This window comes from Amphibalanus amphitrite, unplaced genomic scaffold (assembly GCF_019059575.1).
Source record: "Amphibalanus amphitrite isolate SeventyFive unplaced genomic scaffold, NRLGWU_Aamphi_draft 000596F_arrow, whole genome shotgun sequence".
Classification (NCBI taxonomy): domain Eukaryota; kingdom Metazoa; phylum Arthropoda; class Thecostraca; order Balanomorpha; family Balanidae; genus Amphibalanus; species Amphibalanus amphitrite.
This window is the reverse complement of record NW_024882090.1, coordinates 109,203-127,078: the sequence shown is the minus strand read 5'-3', so window position 1 is coordinate 127,078 and position 17,876 is coordinate 109,203. Positions and strand designations below refer to the sequence as shown.

General features: G+C 49.6%; 1 protein-coding gene across 3 annotated transcripts; it reads left to right on the top strand.

The window, feature by feature from the left end:
* Positions 1–97: 97 nt before the first annotated feature.
* On the top strand, positions 98–17,822 carry LOC122394511 (proline-rich protein 36-like). 3 transcript variants are annotated; one of them, XM_043391419.1, is made up of 9 exons: positions 98–410; positions 9,661–10,257; positions 10,677–10,928; positions 11,159–11,383; positions 11,744–11,903; positions 12,249–12,631; positions 12,908–13,018; positions 13,508–13,713; positions 14,007–17,822. In XM_043391419.1, the coding sequence occupies exons 1-9, from the start codon at positions 408–410 to the stop codon at positions 17,530–17,532; spliced, it is 5,463 nt and encodes a 1,820-aa protein (XP_043247354.1). In that variant the 5' UTR covers positions 98–407; the 3' UTR covers positions 17,533–17,822. The 3 variants fall into 3 exon arrangements, with proteins under 3 accessions (XP_043247354.1, XP_043247357.1, XP_043247355.1); XM_043391420.1 differs by lacking the exon at positions 98–410 and adding an exon at positions 3,716–3,803; XM_043391422.1 differs by lacking the exon at positions 11,159–11,383.
* Positions 17,823–17,876: the final 54 nt, after the last annotated feature.

Sequence of the window (17,876 nt, the reverse complement as noted above, 5' to 3'; positions counted from 1 at the left end):
ATCCATTATAACCATGGTCATTTACATTGCTTTTTTTACACCACAGGACTTTGCTCATCTTTACTGTAAACAAATCAGCTGATTGTGTCCGTCTTGACTGAACTCTTGAGACGCGGCGCGTGGCAGTTCTCGAGTGAAGGGTTGGGGTTGGGGGATCTTTCCTTCGCTTACAATAATGTGCAATGTGCACTTAGCGACGGTTTTAGACCAGCAATAATAGGCAGTCACATAGGCTGCAGTCTGTGTCTTTGCTTACAGCGCCGAGCGCCACGTGTGTGGCGTGGCCGCGCAGCTCTCCTCACCACGCTCGTCACGAGGTCACGAGGCCGCAAGACTGCTGACTGCGTGTGGGGTGACTTTTCAGTCCTAGGCTGGAGCAGTTTGGAGCAAGGAATCCAGCATGGAGGATGGTAAATAGGAAACGGATACCTACCGATATCTGAATGTGCACTGCGGTTTGGCCAATGCCAAATTGAGTATTGACCAATCTCCCACAGGGTTCAGCTCAGGAACTCAGAATTCAGATGCATGCTGATGCCCTTCCTTTTCCAGAATTGAGAACAAGACTGACTGTCATTTGTGGCGATTTTGTTTACCAGTGACATGTTTGTGTCCCTTTTCATGTGTTTTCGCGCTCATTTCAGAAAATGTTCTGTACCAGCCGAACATCAAGGCCGCTGTGTTTCTCCTTTCCCTGTGGGTTACGGGTATGTGTGTGGGGAAGGGAGGGGCGAGGGTAGCGTGGAGTGGGGACCGAGTTGGTTGTACTGCTCAGTGCATCGGTATTCGGTTCCAGTTCTACTGATCAGTGCTCGGCGGTCAACTCAATTTCTTGTCACATGGTTCTTGTTACATGGAAGACGCCCTCCAAGGCCAGTACACAACTCTGCAGGTGGCCGGTGTTGCCTATGGCTGATTCGCCCCCTGGCCCCTACCCTCCCACCAAACGTCGATATCTTACGTGCTGTAGGGGAACCACCACTGACTGCTTCGTACTTCGTAACATGTTTCACAGAAACCACCATTGACTGCTTCGTGCTTCGTAACATGTTTCACAGGCACCAAAACTCCTCAAATGTTCAATTGATCCCATATTCCAGATCCCAAATTCGAACTCAGAAGCAAAAAATATACCTTACAAAGTAGTATTTAAAACTCGAAAAAGCCACCCGAAGTCGCCAAAGGTCAATGTCATTGACCTGACCTTCAAGTGACCTTGACACCCACCATAATGCATGGAACAAACCTCATTTCACATGTTAACCCTCGCCAGGCCAGGGCCTTTTTCATAACGCGGACGGCCAGGTGGGGTTGATACGCCCCCCCCCCCCCCCGGCGATTGGCTCCTATGGCGCTTAAAAACACCAAATTTACAGGGTAGGTGGGCCCGTAGATCTCGCCCTTGTGCAAATTTACGTAGTTGCTGTAGGACGTAGGTCAATATTCAGGGGGTTTAGGGGGAATAAGTGTAAAAATTTCGCTAAAAGAGGCCAAAAGTTTTCGCTTATAACTTTTGATCTAATTAAGATTGAGCTAAAACAAAAGCACCAGTGAACTCAGAACGTCTGTGCGCATCGAATGGTATACTTTGTTACAAGTTTAAGCGAACTTAAAATTTTCCTTCGTTCAACTTACCAAATTGCCTCATATCGCATATCATTCGATTCGGCTGATCACAAGAAACACAATGACACTATTTTTGAAGCTCTAGCCTCATTGTGTGCGAAGGTATTAGCAAAAACGTAGTTTGACCTCATTTGACCTCAGATGACACCTAAGGTTTTTTCAGCGAGCAAACACCGAATTTATCCTTATTGTAGCTAAAATAACACAAAAAGGTTGAAAGGGAGCATGCTTTTACAATTTGAGCTATTCGGACACGACATTTTCATAAAATTTGTCGTGACCTCCAGATGACCTCAGGTCAACCGAACTTGAAAAAAAAACTGGATGTAGGGTATACAACCCGGTGAGTTTAGCATACCCTGCCAGTTTGAATCAAATCGATGAACAACTTTAGATTTCATTGACAAAATAGCGTATTTTCAGTGTCATTTTGACAATGTACTGGTTTGTGTGACCTTGTGACCTGACCTGAGGTCACTGGAACACAAAACTCATACATGTGTCAAATGGCTGCCTTAAGTTGTGTCTGAAATTTGGTGGTCCTATGTTTTACGGTTCTTACGCTATTAAGTATTAACGATAAACTCAGCGATTCCTTTGCCGCTGATATACTCCAATTTTACCCTGGCAAGTGACATTGTACCGGTTTTTGTGACCTGGTGACCTGACCTGAAATGAAAGAGACCTGAAATTTACAGGGAAGGTGCCAAAAGGTTGCCCCAGAGGGCATGCCAAATTTGGCGACGCTACGCGCCGCCGTTTTTACGTCATTCGCGAAAAACCTTGGGGGGAGGGGGGTGCGTTTGTAATCTGGATTACAATAAAAAAGTCTGGAAACGTACTGATAATGTGCACCGACAATCGCCGAATCGCAAATGCGGCCTGACATAATCTCGAGAAAAGGATCACAGGTCAAAGGTCATTTGATTCAATGTCATTAAGTCTTCAGGGTATGTGTAAAATGGCTAAGCTCGAGGGTACCTACTAAATGTGATGTGTTGTCGCGACTATTATAGTCGCTCTTTTCGCGAGTTGTTTGCGAAAAACCTGGAGGGAGGGGAGGTACATCCCACCCCTATAAATACGAGGGTTGATCGGACCCATCGAACTCTGATAGGACTTATCGGACTCGGATCGGACTCAACTGAATGACATGTTTTTACTAGAGGTGGCAAAATGTGGACCCGAGGACTCAGTCCAAAGAAGCAGTCTGGACCCACATGGGTCGAGACCGGTTCCTGGAAATTTTCTGACGGGTCCAACCAGGTCCTACCACAAACCATACATCTTGATCTTGCACACTACACATGATTGCAAAATATAAAGTGAATGGAAAGAAAACATTTACTCGTGTACCTATGTTTCTTTGCACACTGTGGCTCATGAGTATTCCCAGTGGGAAAAAGGTGTTTTAGGATGCAACTTATGATACCTACAAATAGTTTATATTAGCCGTTTTCACGACGGCCATCTGGTACACATTTGTTGCAGATTTGGTGCAGATTAGGTGCAGATTTGGTCAAGTTAGGTTCAGTGTGTCTCTTAGAAGCTATCAGCTAGGGTTGCACTAATTGCTTATATGCCTGCTTGCTTTGTCATATCAGAGAGTATTATCGATTAAAACATTGAAATAAATTCATAAAATGAAGATATTTGCTGTGAAAGAGATTAGGTGCAGATTTGGTCAAATTAGGTGCATTCGCTGGATAGCCCGTCGTGAAAACGGCTAATATGACTTTTGGGGAACGGGTCCAACTGGTTCCGATTCCAATTTAGACCGGGTCCGACTGGTTCCAGAAATGTCCAGTGGGGTCTGGTCCGAATCTGGTTCCCAAAATTTTCACCTTGTGCCACCTCTAGTTCTTACGACTTCAAGGATTCATAGATAATACATTTACCCTATGGAAAAGTAATGTTCATGCTCTTATACCGGGTTATCTCTTGTTGATTGAATTCATGTTGAATTCATGTATCTACTTGGCTATCTCCAGCAAGAAGTATTATTAGTATAGAGACTCGAGATGAAAAGTCTCGCGCTCATCACTTAAAAATTGTCTACAGAATTGGCTGCATTTCGAAAGTCTTCTATCTTTACTGCTGATTGCTGAAGCTTTTATACAGAAAGAAATCTGTATCCAACTTGTATATATAGCGAACGAAGACTTTGGATAATTTAAGTAAGAAATCTTCCCAGTGTTGTACGGCACCACGCCATGCGAGAATGGGCTGTATAGAATATTCTATTGAAGTGTTCGTGATCATATTCAGTTTAGCCGAGACTGCATATGACTATTTTCAGATCACCCGCTAGGTGTTTGCTGCGGACCCTGATTGTCACTGTCAGATTTGCCCGTCTTTTTCCTATATTTAAATATTTTTTTGTTTTCTGTTGCATCTCGGCCCACATTGCAGGCCTTTTACATCTGGTGCGTTACGTTATCGTAGTCGCTTTGTCGATCGTATGCAACCGCTGCTAAGTGCTAACCCGTTGACATCAATTGGGGGATGCTGCACGATAAGCCACTTTATCAGGTAATTGACCAGAGAAACACGAAGAATTAGGGATTTATTACGCCGACATGTAACATCAAATAATCGGGTTCCATATGAAACATATCTTCCGAAGAGAGACCGGCATGAAGGCATATGACGTCTACTTGCAACGCAGAGAAGGGCTCAGACGCATGACGCATCCCTGAAACGTCTACAGAGGCTTACATGGTATCTGATAAATGCTAACGCCCGCAGGTGGGGCGTTCCACGACAAATCGACAAGTGCCCTGCACCCTCATATTTTATTTTTTGCTTAAAATTGGTCTAATGGGTTGTGATGGGCGGGGAAGCCAGCTGTGGCAATGATTTTTTTCTTCGAACAACGGTTTCCGAGATATAGCCTCGGGCAATTCCTGGAGTTGGCGCTGCAGCCCTATGTTTGGCGGCCTATAACTCAGAAACTATTGGTTTTTACGATAAAAACTTTATATGGTTCAACTCACAATCAACCAACAAACATTTTGGCTATCTCGGATTTTCAATTTTTGAAAATTTTGATCACGTGACCATTTGTCCTATTTTTCGAAGAGTGACCTTGATATTTTCCCACTGAAAGTTGCAATTTTGTCTGATGACGATTACAGCCTTATCAATTGTCATTCATATTCGATATTAAAAAAAGTGGTTATCGCCCTGCGTTGACCTCAGGTCAGGTCATTTTTATGACCTGTCCATTATTACGAGCGGGAGCGACAGCGAGATCTCGAGAATAAAGCTAGATAGCGACAAGGGTAAACGGTAAAGGGTACACACGGATAAGGTCTATAATTTTTACTGAGGTCATTTTCAGGTCAGGTCAAAGATGACGTCACAGGAGCTAAAAGGAAGTCAAAATAGCGGCACTATACATATATCTGAAGTTTTTTCTCAAATAACTTTCAAGGTATCCCACCTAGGAACAAACTAATAGCACCATCGTGATCCTCTCGTCGATCCGCATCGAAACATATGTATGTTGACCTCGAAAGGTCGAAAGGTCAAAAGTTGACCTTAGATCACGTGACCTAAGGTCAACTTTTGATCTTTCGACCTTTCGAGGTCAAAATACCTATGTTTCGATGCGGATCGACGAAAGGATCACGATGGTGCTATTAGTTTGTTCCTAGCTGGGATACCTTGAAAGTTATTCGAGAAAAACTTCATATATATGTATAGTGCCGCTATTTTGACTTCCTTTTAGCTCCTGTGACGTCATCTTTGACCTGACCTGAAAATGACCTCAGTAAAAATTATAGACCTTATCCGTGTGTACCCTTTACCGTTTACCGTTTGTCGCTATCTTGCTTTATTCTCGAGATCTCGCTGTCGCTCCCGCTCGTAATAATGGACAGGTCATAAAAATGACCTGACCTGAGGTCAACGCAGGGCGATAACCACTTTTCTTATTATCGCATATGAATGACACTTGATAAGACTTTAATCGTCATCAGACAAAATTGCAACTTTCAGTGGGGAAAATATCAAGGTCACTCTTCGAAAAATAGGACAAAAGGTCACGTGATCAAAATTTTCAAAAATTGAAAATCCGAGATAGCCAAAATGTTTGTTAGTTGATTGTCTGTTGAACCATATAAAGTTTGTATCGTAGAAAACAATAGTTTCTGAGTTATAGGCCGCCAAACATAGGGCTGCAGCGCGAACTCCAGGAATTGCCCGAGGCTATATCTCGGAAACCGTTGTTCGAAGAAAAAAATCCTTGCCACAGCTGGCTTCCCCGCCTATCACAACCCCTTACACCAGTTTTCAACGAAGAATAAAATATGAGGGTGCAAACTTAATTTTTTATTTGTCGATTTGTCGTGGAACGCCCCAGGTGTCCTTATCTGCCTTCATTTGTTTTACAGCCTAAATGGGTTGCAGTACGAGTAAATCTACGCAAAGTAAATAGAACAATCTTGGATGACTTGATTCGTCTTGAAAATCACCAGATAACCTGTCGACTGTCGTGAAAACGGCTATTATGTTTTTGGTAACGAAGATCATAAGTCCTCCATGGACCGATTTTTTTAATGAATTAATTTTTGACTCGCAAATGATATAGGTACCATTGACCGTTAGGTACTTAGAAAGGCCAATTAGTTCTCATTAACTCAAATGACTCAAAACCTCCAAGGCCCTACATACAAATCCTCAAACCACGGTCATAGACCGCAAACCAAGGCCGTATATAGCCGCAAACCAGCCTCAAGCCCTGCTCAAGTCTCGATAAAAATTGTTTCGATTTTCTTCTGAATGTAGCGACCCGCGTGACATTCAGTATGAATTAACCAGCGCGTAGTAAAAAGTCCGTTTATTTTATTTTTTATCACGCGAGATTCGGGCATTGTTGTACATTATAGGAATGCTGTACGGGATAGCAGGCAATAGTAAAAATTATTAACCGATGTGACGTCACTGTAGCCCGAGGGTGAAGACTGAAACTTGCTTTATTGCCCGAGGCGTACCGAGGGCAATAAATAGGTAAATAATAATGTAGCAACCACATAAAGTGGTAACCCTCGCCCGGCGAGGGGGGTTGATGCAACCCCCCCCCCCCCATAAGGTTTTTCGCAAATAAAGTAAAAACGGCGGCGCGTAGCGCCGTCAAATTTGGCATAGCCTCAGGGGCAATCTTTCCGCACCTATCCTGAAACTTTCAGATCCCAGTCTTTTCAGGTCAGGTCACCAGGTCACAAAAACCGGTACAAGGTCAGGGGAAAATTGGACTAGTTTAGCGGCAACTGAATGCCAGAGTTCTTCGTTGCTAGCGTGGGTGTTATGGAACGTAGTGCTACCAAATTTCAGACACAACTTAAGGCATCTATTTGTCACATGACCTGGGAGTTTTAGATTCCAGTGACTTGAGGTCAGGTCACAAGGTAACAAAAACCGGTACATTGTCAACTAAAAATGCACTATTTTGTTCATGATTCATGAAAGTTAGAGTTCTTCATCGATTTGATTCAAACTTGCAGGATATGCTTAGGCCACCGAGTGCCATCATATGCACCCCAGTTTTTCAAATTCGGTTGACCTGAGGTCATCTAGAGGTCATGACAATTTTAAAGGAAATTTGTCCGAATGTGTAAAGATAAGGGATTTGTGCTCTATTTTAAAAGTGTTGTACTACCTTAATTTACATCTACTTGGTGTTAGTGTTTGCAAGGCGCAAAAACGTTAGGGTCGGGTCAACTTAGGTCAACTAAGATCAAATTAATTTTTTACTAATAACTTGGCACACAATAAGGCTAGAGCTTCATAAATGTTGTAATTGTGTTCCTTGTGATCAGGCAGTTCGAATGATATGCGATATGATGCATTTTGATTAAGTTAAACTTAATTAATTACTTGAAGTTCAATTGAATTTCATGAAAAATTTTATGTTCACTTAGATTCGTAACAAAGTGCCTACATCTTTCGATGCGCACGGACGTGCTGAGTTCACGCGTGCTTTTATTTTTGCTCTATCTTTACTAGGTAAAAAGTTATAGGCGAAAAAAAAAACTATAGATAAGTATCTTACATCGGAAAAAAATAAAACATGAATAGCTACTTATTGGCAAAAAAGTCAACTGAATGATCGTTTTTAAAATTGACTAATGTTGGTTTATTGTCGTTCGCATTTAATGTACCGTAAAGTGGGGCTATTTGAGACAGTGGGGCTATTTGAGACAGTAAGGTAATGGTATAGTAAAATCGCTTTAAAATGAAAACCGTTTGATGTTTTTTCGTCATTGTTGCTTAGGCTAATGTGGAATTGAACAGTGAATGCTCTGAATAACCTTTTTGAAACTTTCGAAAAGTTCTGAAAAAATTTGCAATAAAATACGAAATACAGAAAAACGCACAATTTAAGCTGTTCGAAAAGGACCCCTACCTGCAGCTTAAAAAAGTTGAAATTTTAACAGCTTCGCCACTGTATCCATCGTTACTACCTTTTTGCTTATAGGCTAAGCACATTTTTCATGAAAATATTATATATTGTCAACGGTACTGCCGATTGCGTAACCCATTGTCTCAGAATCCCGATGATGCCCACCTGGTCAAACCTCAACGGATATGCCAAATAGCTGATGATAACGGTGATGCGATGCACCCGAGAAGACTTACCGCCATCTACCTGAAGTGCATCGAACGTTCGACATAAGCATCACCGGTGAATCGGTCGTGGTCATAAACGTGCAGTGGGTTCATGGTAGGTACTTCAAGCAGCAAGCAATATTTACATGATCGTAGTGTAACATAATGACCCTTTAGCTGGTGACCAAACTAGTTATTCTGATGAATATGTGCTTAAAATGTGTTTCATCAGTCACTGACTCAGTCGACAATCAACATATGTCTACCTTGGTTGACCAAAAAACACCATTGACTGTTACTTAACGCATGAACGTACTGTTAGGTGAGCCTATCCAAGTACTCGATGTGGTAGGGTAACCGGCCAATTGATACAGCATGCAGCGATCGAGGAAAATTGGCATAAAATCAAAACCGTTTAACATTTTTCTGTTATTTCTTCGCATGGAGATGTCCAATGGAACATACAATCATGCAGACCATTCACTCAAATGTTTTCGGAAAACTTTTGCCTTGTTTGATTCATTACAGTGTGCTTCATAAGGTAGCGAGACTGTCTCAAATAGCCCCACCGACTTTCGGTATATCTGTTTTCACGTCACTTTATGGGGTATATACAAAAACTTACTTTCAAAATTTTAGTGTCGATTACTTTAAAATAGTCCTTGATGATCATCCTGTCATTTTGAAAGCTATGGGTCACACCATATTATGATAGCCTTAGCATATACTGATGCAATTTTATACCCTACCGAAATGAAGTGTCCTACGAAAAAGGAAAAGATTGAATATAAAGGTCATATAACAGTCTTTGAAAAAAAACAATTTTTGCCAAAATGATCAAAATTCAATTTCCAAATGCATGGCGCTTAAAAAATTATCTCTAGTGCGACCGATTTTCTTAAATTTCTTTGCAACTAAAACTGTCTCAAATAGCCCCACCCTATGGGGCTATTTGAAACAGGCTTTAACATAAAAAATAACCTTAATCATTATTACTAGCTGAACCAAAATGCACCTATATGAAAGAGCTCACAGAGAACTACATTTTTGCAATTTACATGCTATAAGAAAGATGAACCGTCTTAAAGGGAGAGGCCAAAAACTGTAAAATCCGTTTCAAATAGCCCCACTTTACGGTAAATGATATGTTTACTCACAATGCGTAGTAAAATTTCAAGAGACTATTTGCCGAAACTTCTTGTTTCTTGAAGCTTTTGTTTTCACGTTGCCTGTTATCAATTCATCAGTTAAGACGTCACATCAATTGTTTCTTTTTTGTTATTTATTGTAAAAACAGAGACATCGCTTAGGGTTTTACATGAAAACGAAAAATCTGGATTTAGGTAAAATGTTGCTGACTCGTAGTGCCTGGACATTATTAAGCGATGTGGGGATTCCTATGGTGTCTGCATCTTGTGACAGGGTCTGACGGCGATGGACTCTGACGATGAGAGACTGGAGATCGACATGTCCAACGGGCCATCGTCGCAGCCGAGCTGTGCCGACGGCGGCGCCGGCGGCGACTGGGGTCTGCGCTGTGCCGAGAGCGGGCCGTGGCAGGGCCGGGCCGCTCTGCTGCCCTCCAGCCCTGTCCGGACTCCGCAGGAGGAGGATCTCTGCGCCGACCGGGGCGGTGACGGCGGCTCCCGGGAGGACGACTCTGTGCTGTGGTCTGGTCTGGACGGCGACTCACCCACCGGGGACGCCGATGTACCGGGGCCCAGTCCGGCGAGCGGCGCTGATACTGAGGGCGAGGGGCCGCTGGAGGAGGGCGAGCTGGAGGACGGAGAACTGGAGGCAGGTGGAGAGGACGGCAGCGTCGAAACGGCGGCCGATAATGACGACGCTGTGATCGAAGAGGAGTTTTTGGAGGTCGCCAAGCATGTAATTCCCGCACTGGAAGAACTGGAAGCTATCAGTGGAGGAGATAGCCGTGATGCCAGTCCAAATAAAGTGACAAGAAAGACCGGAAGTGACAAAAAGCGACAAAGGCGCTCCAAAGAAGCACATGCAGAAAAGGTGAGTACGATTTACGCCAAACATACCAGTACATACCATAAGCATACATAAGTTTGTTTCTTCAGTTGTCCCGTACCTCATCAAATTGTCACGTTTGTTTTTCTTATATGACCCATGTTTGACCGATCACCGGTAAATATTCCGTGGCGTCAGTGAATTGTCCGGGGCGCAGGTGAACGTGACCCCAACGGCCAACGCAGACCAGTTACCGCCTGGGGCGACAGCCGCAGCACCCGGAAAGGGTGGTCATTTTCAGAGTCATCGGGTCCGCTGTTGAACGCGTGGCGCACGCGTGGCGTTTGCTAATTTCTCACGTTCCGTGGCGGTAGCTGTCAGAACAGAATTCCGTATACGCAGGTCACCCGTCTGCCTTGTTACCCGAGCTGTGTCGCTGACCCCCGCGGCCGGTGTCTGCGCAGCGGCCCTGCTCGCCCGAGCTGCTGGACGACGACTCCAGTGTATACGTGCGCGGCGCCTCGCCGGTGCAGTGCGAGTGGCCGAAGTGGTCCGACTACGACCCTGTCGTGACAATGGACTACGGCACCTACTACCAGCAGTACCAGCCGGGCTACGGCGCCACCGGACATCGGCCCAAGAAACGGCGCCTGGACAAACACAAACGCAAGTCAGACTCCATCTGCAGCTTCTTCATGCAAGGCAGCTGCTTCAAGGTAGGCGCATCTGATATAGAAGTGCTCTAGGAAACTGGTTAACATGTCCGACCTTCTTTTTCTAATGCATGTCCATTTCTTTTTCTTAACTGCAGATTAACGCTGCCACGCTTCTTCTACTCCTGTATTTTTGTTTCACAACTGCATTTTTACTGCTTTAAGCAACATAAACTCTTGCAGGACACTATGACATACTGCGTAAGCAATAAGCATGTGCTATTTACTTTCAGGGAAAGAAGTGTCTTTTCTCTCACAAAGCTATTCCACCATACCAGAAGATGGAGCTATGTAAATTTTACGCCAGGGAGAGCTGTTTCAAGCGCGACCATTGCTCCTACTTGCACAAGTCGTTTCCCTGCAAACTGTTTCACACTGGAGCGCAGTGTTTGACCGACTCAGAGTGCAAATTCAGCCACGAACCTCTCACAGACGTCACCCGGTCCATCTTGCTGAAGGTAAACCACTTATTACTTCATATTTATGGCTTCTTTACGTCTAGAGTTAACAACAGGGACAAGCTGCATGGTTGCATTTATTTCACTCAACACTTCTCGATTAGGCTATTTTCCGTAACCTATCTTTCATCATTTGACTTTGCACCATTGCCTATTTGCACCATTGCACCATTGCTGAAGCATGTACTTGTTCTTTCTTCTGTAGTCGCCTTTCAATCACTATTCAATCACTTCAAAGTTGTTGCAATCACTAAATCCAGCACATTCGGCCATTCGTACGTCTTCTTCCGTTCCGTGACTGTCTGCACACCTACTCCACCTCTCGGTGCTGACGTTTCGCCTCTTTTTCCTCTCGCACAGCACATCGAGTCGGCGCCAGAGGACATCCTGGGCGACTTTCCTCGCATGTACCGCACGCTGGCTCAGCGGCGCATCAACGTGGCGCTCGCCCAGCGGCGCAAGGGCCTGGAGCCGGACTTCACCTTCCCCAACCTGGAGCGGACCAGATTCACGCACATCGGTAAGCTCAACGCGACTGTCGGGATGACGCTCGTTTTCAGACGGTACTTACATCAGGAAAATACAGGACTTTTTTGTACGTCATGGAGTTTGGACAAGACGATGTGTCACTATTTACATATTTTTGTTCAGTGATAATCCAACGCAAAATTAGTATTTTTATCGTAAAATGCAGTGTCGTTGGCCTTAATACGCATATCTTTTATTATCTGCCAATTTTATACCCACTCAGTTCCAACCCGTTTCGCGTCATTCCAAACTTTTCATTCCGGCTGAACCGATCACCTGCCTCCCTGTGCAGAATAGTCGTTATAATTATCAACCCGCCTCTGTCTTCCCTCCACAGCCACCGATAAGCGTTCCGCGACACCGCCGCATCGTGAGCGACGATCGAGCGAGTCGCGGTCACGGCGCGACACGGCGGCGGAGGCGGGCGACGGCGAGCGGGGCGGCCGGGGCACGGAGCGACGGCGTCGGCGGCGTCACGGCGAACGTCGCCGTCCGCGAGACCGTCGGGTAGTGACGGTGTGCGAGCCGGCGGAGCCCATGGAGGTGGACGGGGAGCGGGGAGAGGGGCAGCCGGGGCAGCCGGGGCAGCTCCCGGTATTGGATGGGGGAGTGTCGGTGGAAGGCGCGGCCGGAGCAGATGATGTTCTGCTCGGTCAGGCGGTGGACCGGCGGCTGCGGCAGCTCCGACTCCAGCAGCAGCAGCTCAGCGGGTCCAGAGAGGTGAGAATGGTAGGGGATGTCTATGCGATGTCGTATGTAAACTGTAACCATGCTATAAATTTCCATGGACGCCAGTTACGTTCTGCCCGAAATGCAAGAAACTTCGAAGAATTATCTAGCTATGGAACAGAAATTTTAAACGTAACCGTCCCCGACACACCTTCAGTCAGGAATGATGACTATGCTCGATTGCTCGGGGTACCGCCTGGCTGTGTCACAACTGGGCTCCATCCGTCCCATACCGGACGTAACCGGTGCGATGTCCTTTCCCGACAGCCGACGCCACAGCCGACCGACGACGACGCGCCTCCGGCCGACGATCACTGGTACTCGAGCGACGAGGACGGCCCGCCCCTCACCGACGTCCTCAGACGCATCAGTGAGGAGGTATGTATCGCTGAGGGACCGGTGGGTAGACAGGGGAGGGGTCGGCACATATTGTGAACGGCGTCCCGCTTAGAGCCACGGGGAATGAATGAAATCAATTACACGCGTTCTTTCAGTTGGATCCACGACCTTTCTTTCTGCCATTAGCGGATTCCTTTCCCTGCTGACGCCATAAGACGTTTGCCATTCGCACCTGAGAAGTTTGTTGTAAATTGGTTTATGTACCTGGAATGGGGTTATATGTACTCCACCGCGGTGGAGCCGATATGATTCCGTATCAATGACTGCAGTTTTCGCAGAATGAGCATTATTTGTCCGTTACTTGTGCCGGATCCGAAAAAGGCACCCTCAAGATTCCCCACTGGGGTATCACATATGACTCATACGCATAGGTCATCGATCGTCCCGTTCTATTATTAGTCATAATTGCGCTGGTCCGCTCATTGCGTGAACCCGAGAGGTGATTTGCACCCAATTACCGCCACGCAGTCGATCGAGGCCAAGTTCTCCCCGGCGACCAGCGAGGAAGGTACGCCCACCAGCGGTGACGACGGCAGTGACGCAGCGGCCGATGACGTCGCTGGTACGGCGGATGACGTCACTGGTACGGCAGATGACGACACCATGGACCCGGTGGAGGCCATCAGCCAGCTGCTGAAGGCTATTCAGAACAGCACTACTGAAGAGGACTGGAGGTAGGTGATAGGCCGTGCCGTGTGAGTGGACTGTCGATCTTGTGCTGGTACCGAACTCTGCACCAAGACACTAGTAATTATGTGTAGAGATGTCTAGTCTGTGGTCTGATCTTTTTTATCCTCTTTCATTATTCATAGAAATGTAGGTTTCTAATCAATGGTCCTACATAACATCGAAAAAACTGCGGTTGAGCAATACGTGATGTTGACTAGGTGGGTCTCCCGTTTCAAATAGTTCCATTGACCATTCTCTTAGAGCATCCTCCTCTCACCACGTCTCTTGTGGTCGCCAGGTCTCTGGGTGAGCCCCCGTCGCAGAATCCGGACTCGAGCGTTCAGCACCACCCGCCTCAAGACACCGGCATCAGTGGCCAGCAGCGCCCGACTACGGACACCGACTACAGCGGCCTTCTGCGCCCAGCTCAGGACAATGACTACAGCGTCCATCAGGGCTCTCCACGAAGCACCGGCCAGCATCGCTCCCCGCCGGGAAATGATGCAGCACCAGGGACGGCCGACAGCGACCCTTCCGGTGCCTGTCAGATGGATACGTCTAGCGACTGGACGGAGAGTCCGCAGGCGAACGATGAGGACTTGAGGCTGCGGGATGAAGATATGCGACCTCGAGACAAGTTCGGCTTCGGTGGCGGGGATGTGTATCCAAGAGACGAGGATTTGCATTCAAAAGACGAAGACTTGAGAGTGAGGGTCGCCAAAACGCAGCCCAAGCTTCGTTCGAGAGACCAGCATGCATATCAGGATATGGATGTTTCCTCCAGAGATGAGGGCCTGCGCGCTGGACACAGCCCTCTGCACCCTACTGGTCTTTGCAGGGAGGGCTCTCCGCGGCCCCGAGCCGCACTAAGCCTCCCCCGCGGAGACCGAGACCTGCGCCTGACCGGTACACCGCGCTGGCCGGGCACTGACGACTTGTCGCTGCCGTTCGCACCCGTCCACTTCCAGCCGTGTGTCGAGATCGACGCGTCGGTGGCGACCGGCGGCGTCCGCCTACCGTGGCGCCTGACGGGTGTTCTGGCCTCCGGCACGGACTACGCCCGGCTACGGCAGAGACCGCCGGCTGCGGCCAGTCGCTCCGACCCCCGACTGCGAACCCCGCCACCGCCCCCGCAGCAGAGGGAGCAGCAGCAGCAGCAGCAGCAGCGCCGGCGGTCCGGAGAGGAAGCGGAACAACGCACAGCTCCAGACCCAGAGGGAAAGGACGATAGAGAGGCCTGTGGTAAAGAAGGCCCCGGCACCGTGACATTTAAGGGCCCGACACTGGGACAGATGCAGGCGATGGACCAGAATAACGGTAAAAGGACGGAGACGCCATCCGCCGCGTCCACAGTGGAGCAGACCATGGCGCTCAGCTGTGACCCTTTTCAAAAGCCGATAGATCCTCATCAGGTAGCCCAGCATCTACACATTCCAAGGGGCCCTCACCAGGTGCCCCAGGATTCAAACGTGCCGCTAAGAGACCCTCGCCAGGTGCCCCAAGATGTGAGGCCAAGAGACCCTCGTCAGGCATCTCAGGATCCACACGTGCCGCCAAGAGATCCTCGCCAGGCGGCCCAGGATTCATCCGCGTCAAGAGACCCTCGCCAGGTGCCCCAGGATCCTCGCGTGCCAAGGGATCCTCGTCAGGTCCCCCAGGATCCGCACGCGCCGCCCAGGGACCCACGTCAGGGTCCAAATGACCCCAAGCGGGCACCTGTGGATCCTCGCCAAGCGAATGTGATGGGTCCCTGTCAGAATATGTCACTGGATACAAACCTTCCTAAGGATCCTCGTCAGCTTTCAAATGCACCCAAAGGGTTACCAGTGGATCCTCGCCAAACGAATGTGATGGGACCTTGTCCCAAGCCAGCAACTCCACACCTACCTCCCATGGACACTAGTCATTGTGGCATCGTTCCTGCCAGTCCAGCGTCGCTCCTGAGCCAGCCCCCGCCGCCGGGGGTCCCCCAGCTAACTGAGCAACCCTCAGTGGGCCAAGCAGCCGGGATGACCGATCCACGGCACCAACTATGGATGACGGCTTCTCAGCAGACCTGGAGCGGTCCACAGGCTACCGGGGTTCAACCTCAGACGGTAGGCACTCCGTGTTACCCTCCTCCGGAGCAGGTGTTCTACCAGACCCTGCCCCCGAGCCAGCAGACGAGCCAGCAGACGAGCCAGCAGCCGCTCTTCTACCCGGCACCGCCGCCCAGCCAGCAGATGTTACACCAGCCGCCCCCAGTACCGAGTCATCGGCTGCAGGGGCACCAACTGAACCAGCCGCTGGCCGCTCAACAGCACCAGCCGCTGGCCAGTCACCAGCTGCACCAGCCGCTGGCTAATCACCAGCACCAGCCGCCCCAGATCCCGGCTCAGCGCCAGCCCCAGCAGGCGCCGTCGACCCAACATCTGTTCCCGGCGTACCCGCCGCCTTTTCAGCACCAGTTGCACCAGACTGCCCCGCCCCCGCCGGTCGGCCGGTCGTCCAGCCAGTCTCACCAGCTGCACCAGCCGTTGGCGGGACTGCACCAGGCGGCTCCGCCCGAGCCAGTCGGTCTTCCGTCCTCTCAGACTCACCAGCTGCAACAGCCACCGGCGGGACCGCATCAGACTGCTCCGCCCCAGCCGGTCGGCCCGCCGTCCTACCGGCCGCAGACTAGTCAGCAGCAGCAGCAGCAGGAGCAGCAGCAGCACGATCTTCAACAAAATAGTGTCAGTATCGCTGCGCCTCAGCCGGCGCCGCCGCAGCAGAAGCAGCAAATATACCAGTTTCCACCGGTGTATCAGCGGCCACCACCCACTATCCAGCAGTCCTTACAGCAGCCGACGCACCAGCAGCCGCCAACGAGCCAGCAGTCCCGAGCGTACCAGCATCAGCCGCCGAGCCAGCAGCCTGGACCCCAGACCGCACAGCAACAGCCGTCACCAAACCAGCAGTCTATTTATGCCCAGAAGTCCACACATCAGCAGCCCGGGTATCAGCAGCCGCCGTCTAGTCAGCAGCCTGGGTATCATCAGTCCGTTCGTCAGCCTCCGCCGCCGCCGAGCCCGCAACCTTTGTGCGTCCGGCACCCGACACCCCAGCAGCCTAAACAACAGCAGTCAGCACACCAGCCGCTGCCGAACCAGCAGCCTGGACACCAGCAGCCGCCGCCAAACGTTCAACTGGGCTATCAGCAACCACCGCCTAGCCAGCACTCTGGCTATCAGCAGCCGCCGCCAAGCCAGCAATCTGGCCATCAGCAGCCGCCGCTGGGGCAGCAGTCCGTACATGAGATACCGCTGCCACCGACCCAGCCGAAACCAAAGTCGGGTCAGCAGCAGCCACAGACGAGCCAGCAGCTCGCACACCAGCCGCCGCCGCCGCCGCCGCCAAGCCAACAGCCTTTGTATCAGCAGTCTGCACAGCAACAGCAACCAGTGCCGGGGCAGCAGTCTGTGCGGCAGCGTCCGCCGAGCCAGCAAACTGTTTACCAGCAGCAGTCGCAGTCGAGCCAGCCGGCTGTGAGCGTGTCTATCGCCGGTCGAGCTGGCCGAGCAGGCGGCAGCCCCGGACTGCTGGGAGCCAGCCCGACCCGGCCGGCTGTGCCCCGCCCGCTGCTGGCGGCTGGCCTGCCCCCGGGCCGACGATCGGCCGCCACCTCTCCGGTGCTGTCCCGCCCGCTGCTGGCTGCCGCCGGCCGCACACCGCCCGGCGGCCTGCTGCCGCGACCCGGCGCCTCGCTGCTGGGCCGTCCGCCGCCGCTGCTGGCCACCCCGGTCAGCCGGCCGACGGGCGTGCTGGCCGCGCGAGGGCTGTCCGCCGGTTCCGGCCTGCACTGAGAGTCGACATAGCGTGACAGCTACCGTGCCAGGTCAGTGAGTGAGGCAGAGAGACTGGCGCACTGCGTCCCGCCCGACCTCACACACATATCGCAACCAAGTGATCATATCTGCGCTAGTCCCATAGTTAGATGGCGCCATGTGATCTGGATAGCCAAGCCTCTTCTGTAAATGATGGTACAAATGGTGTGATATCAGATTTTGTGTTTAACAAGTGACGTGTTGATTATGCATCACGAACAATGCACATATGTTGTACCGTATAATAAACCCAGTTGCTCGTGGTTTTATGAGCTTGTCAGTCTACTCACTATCATAGAAAGTACGTAATATCTGAAGGAGAC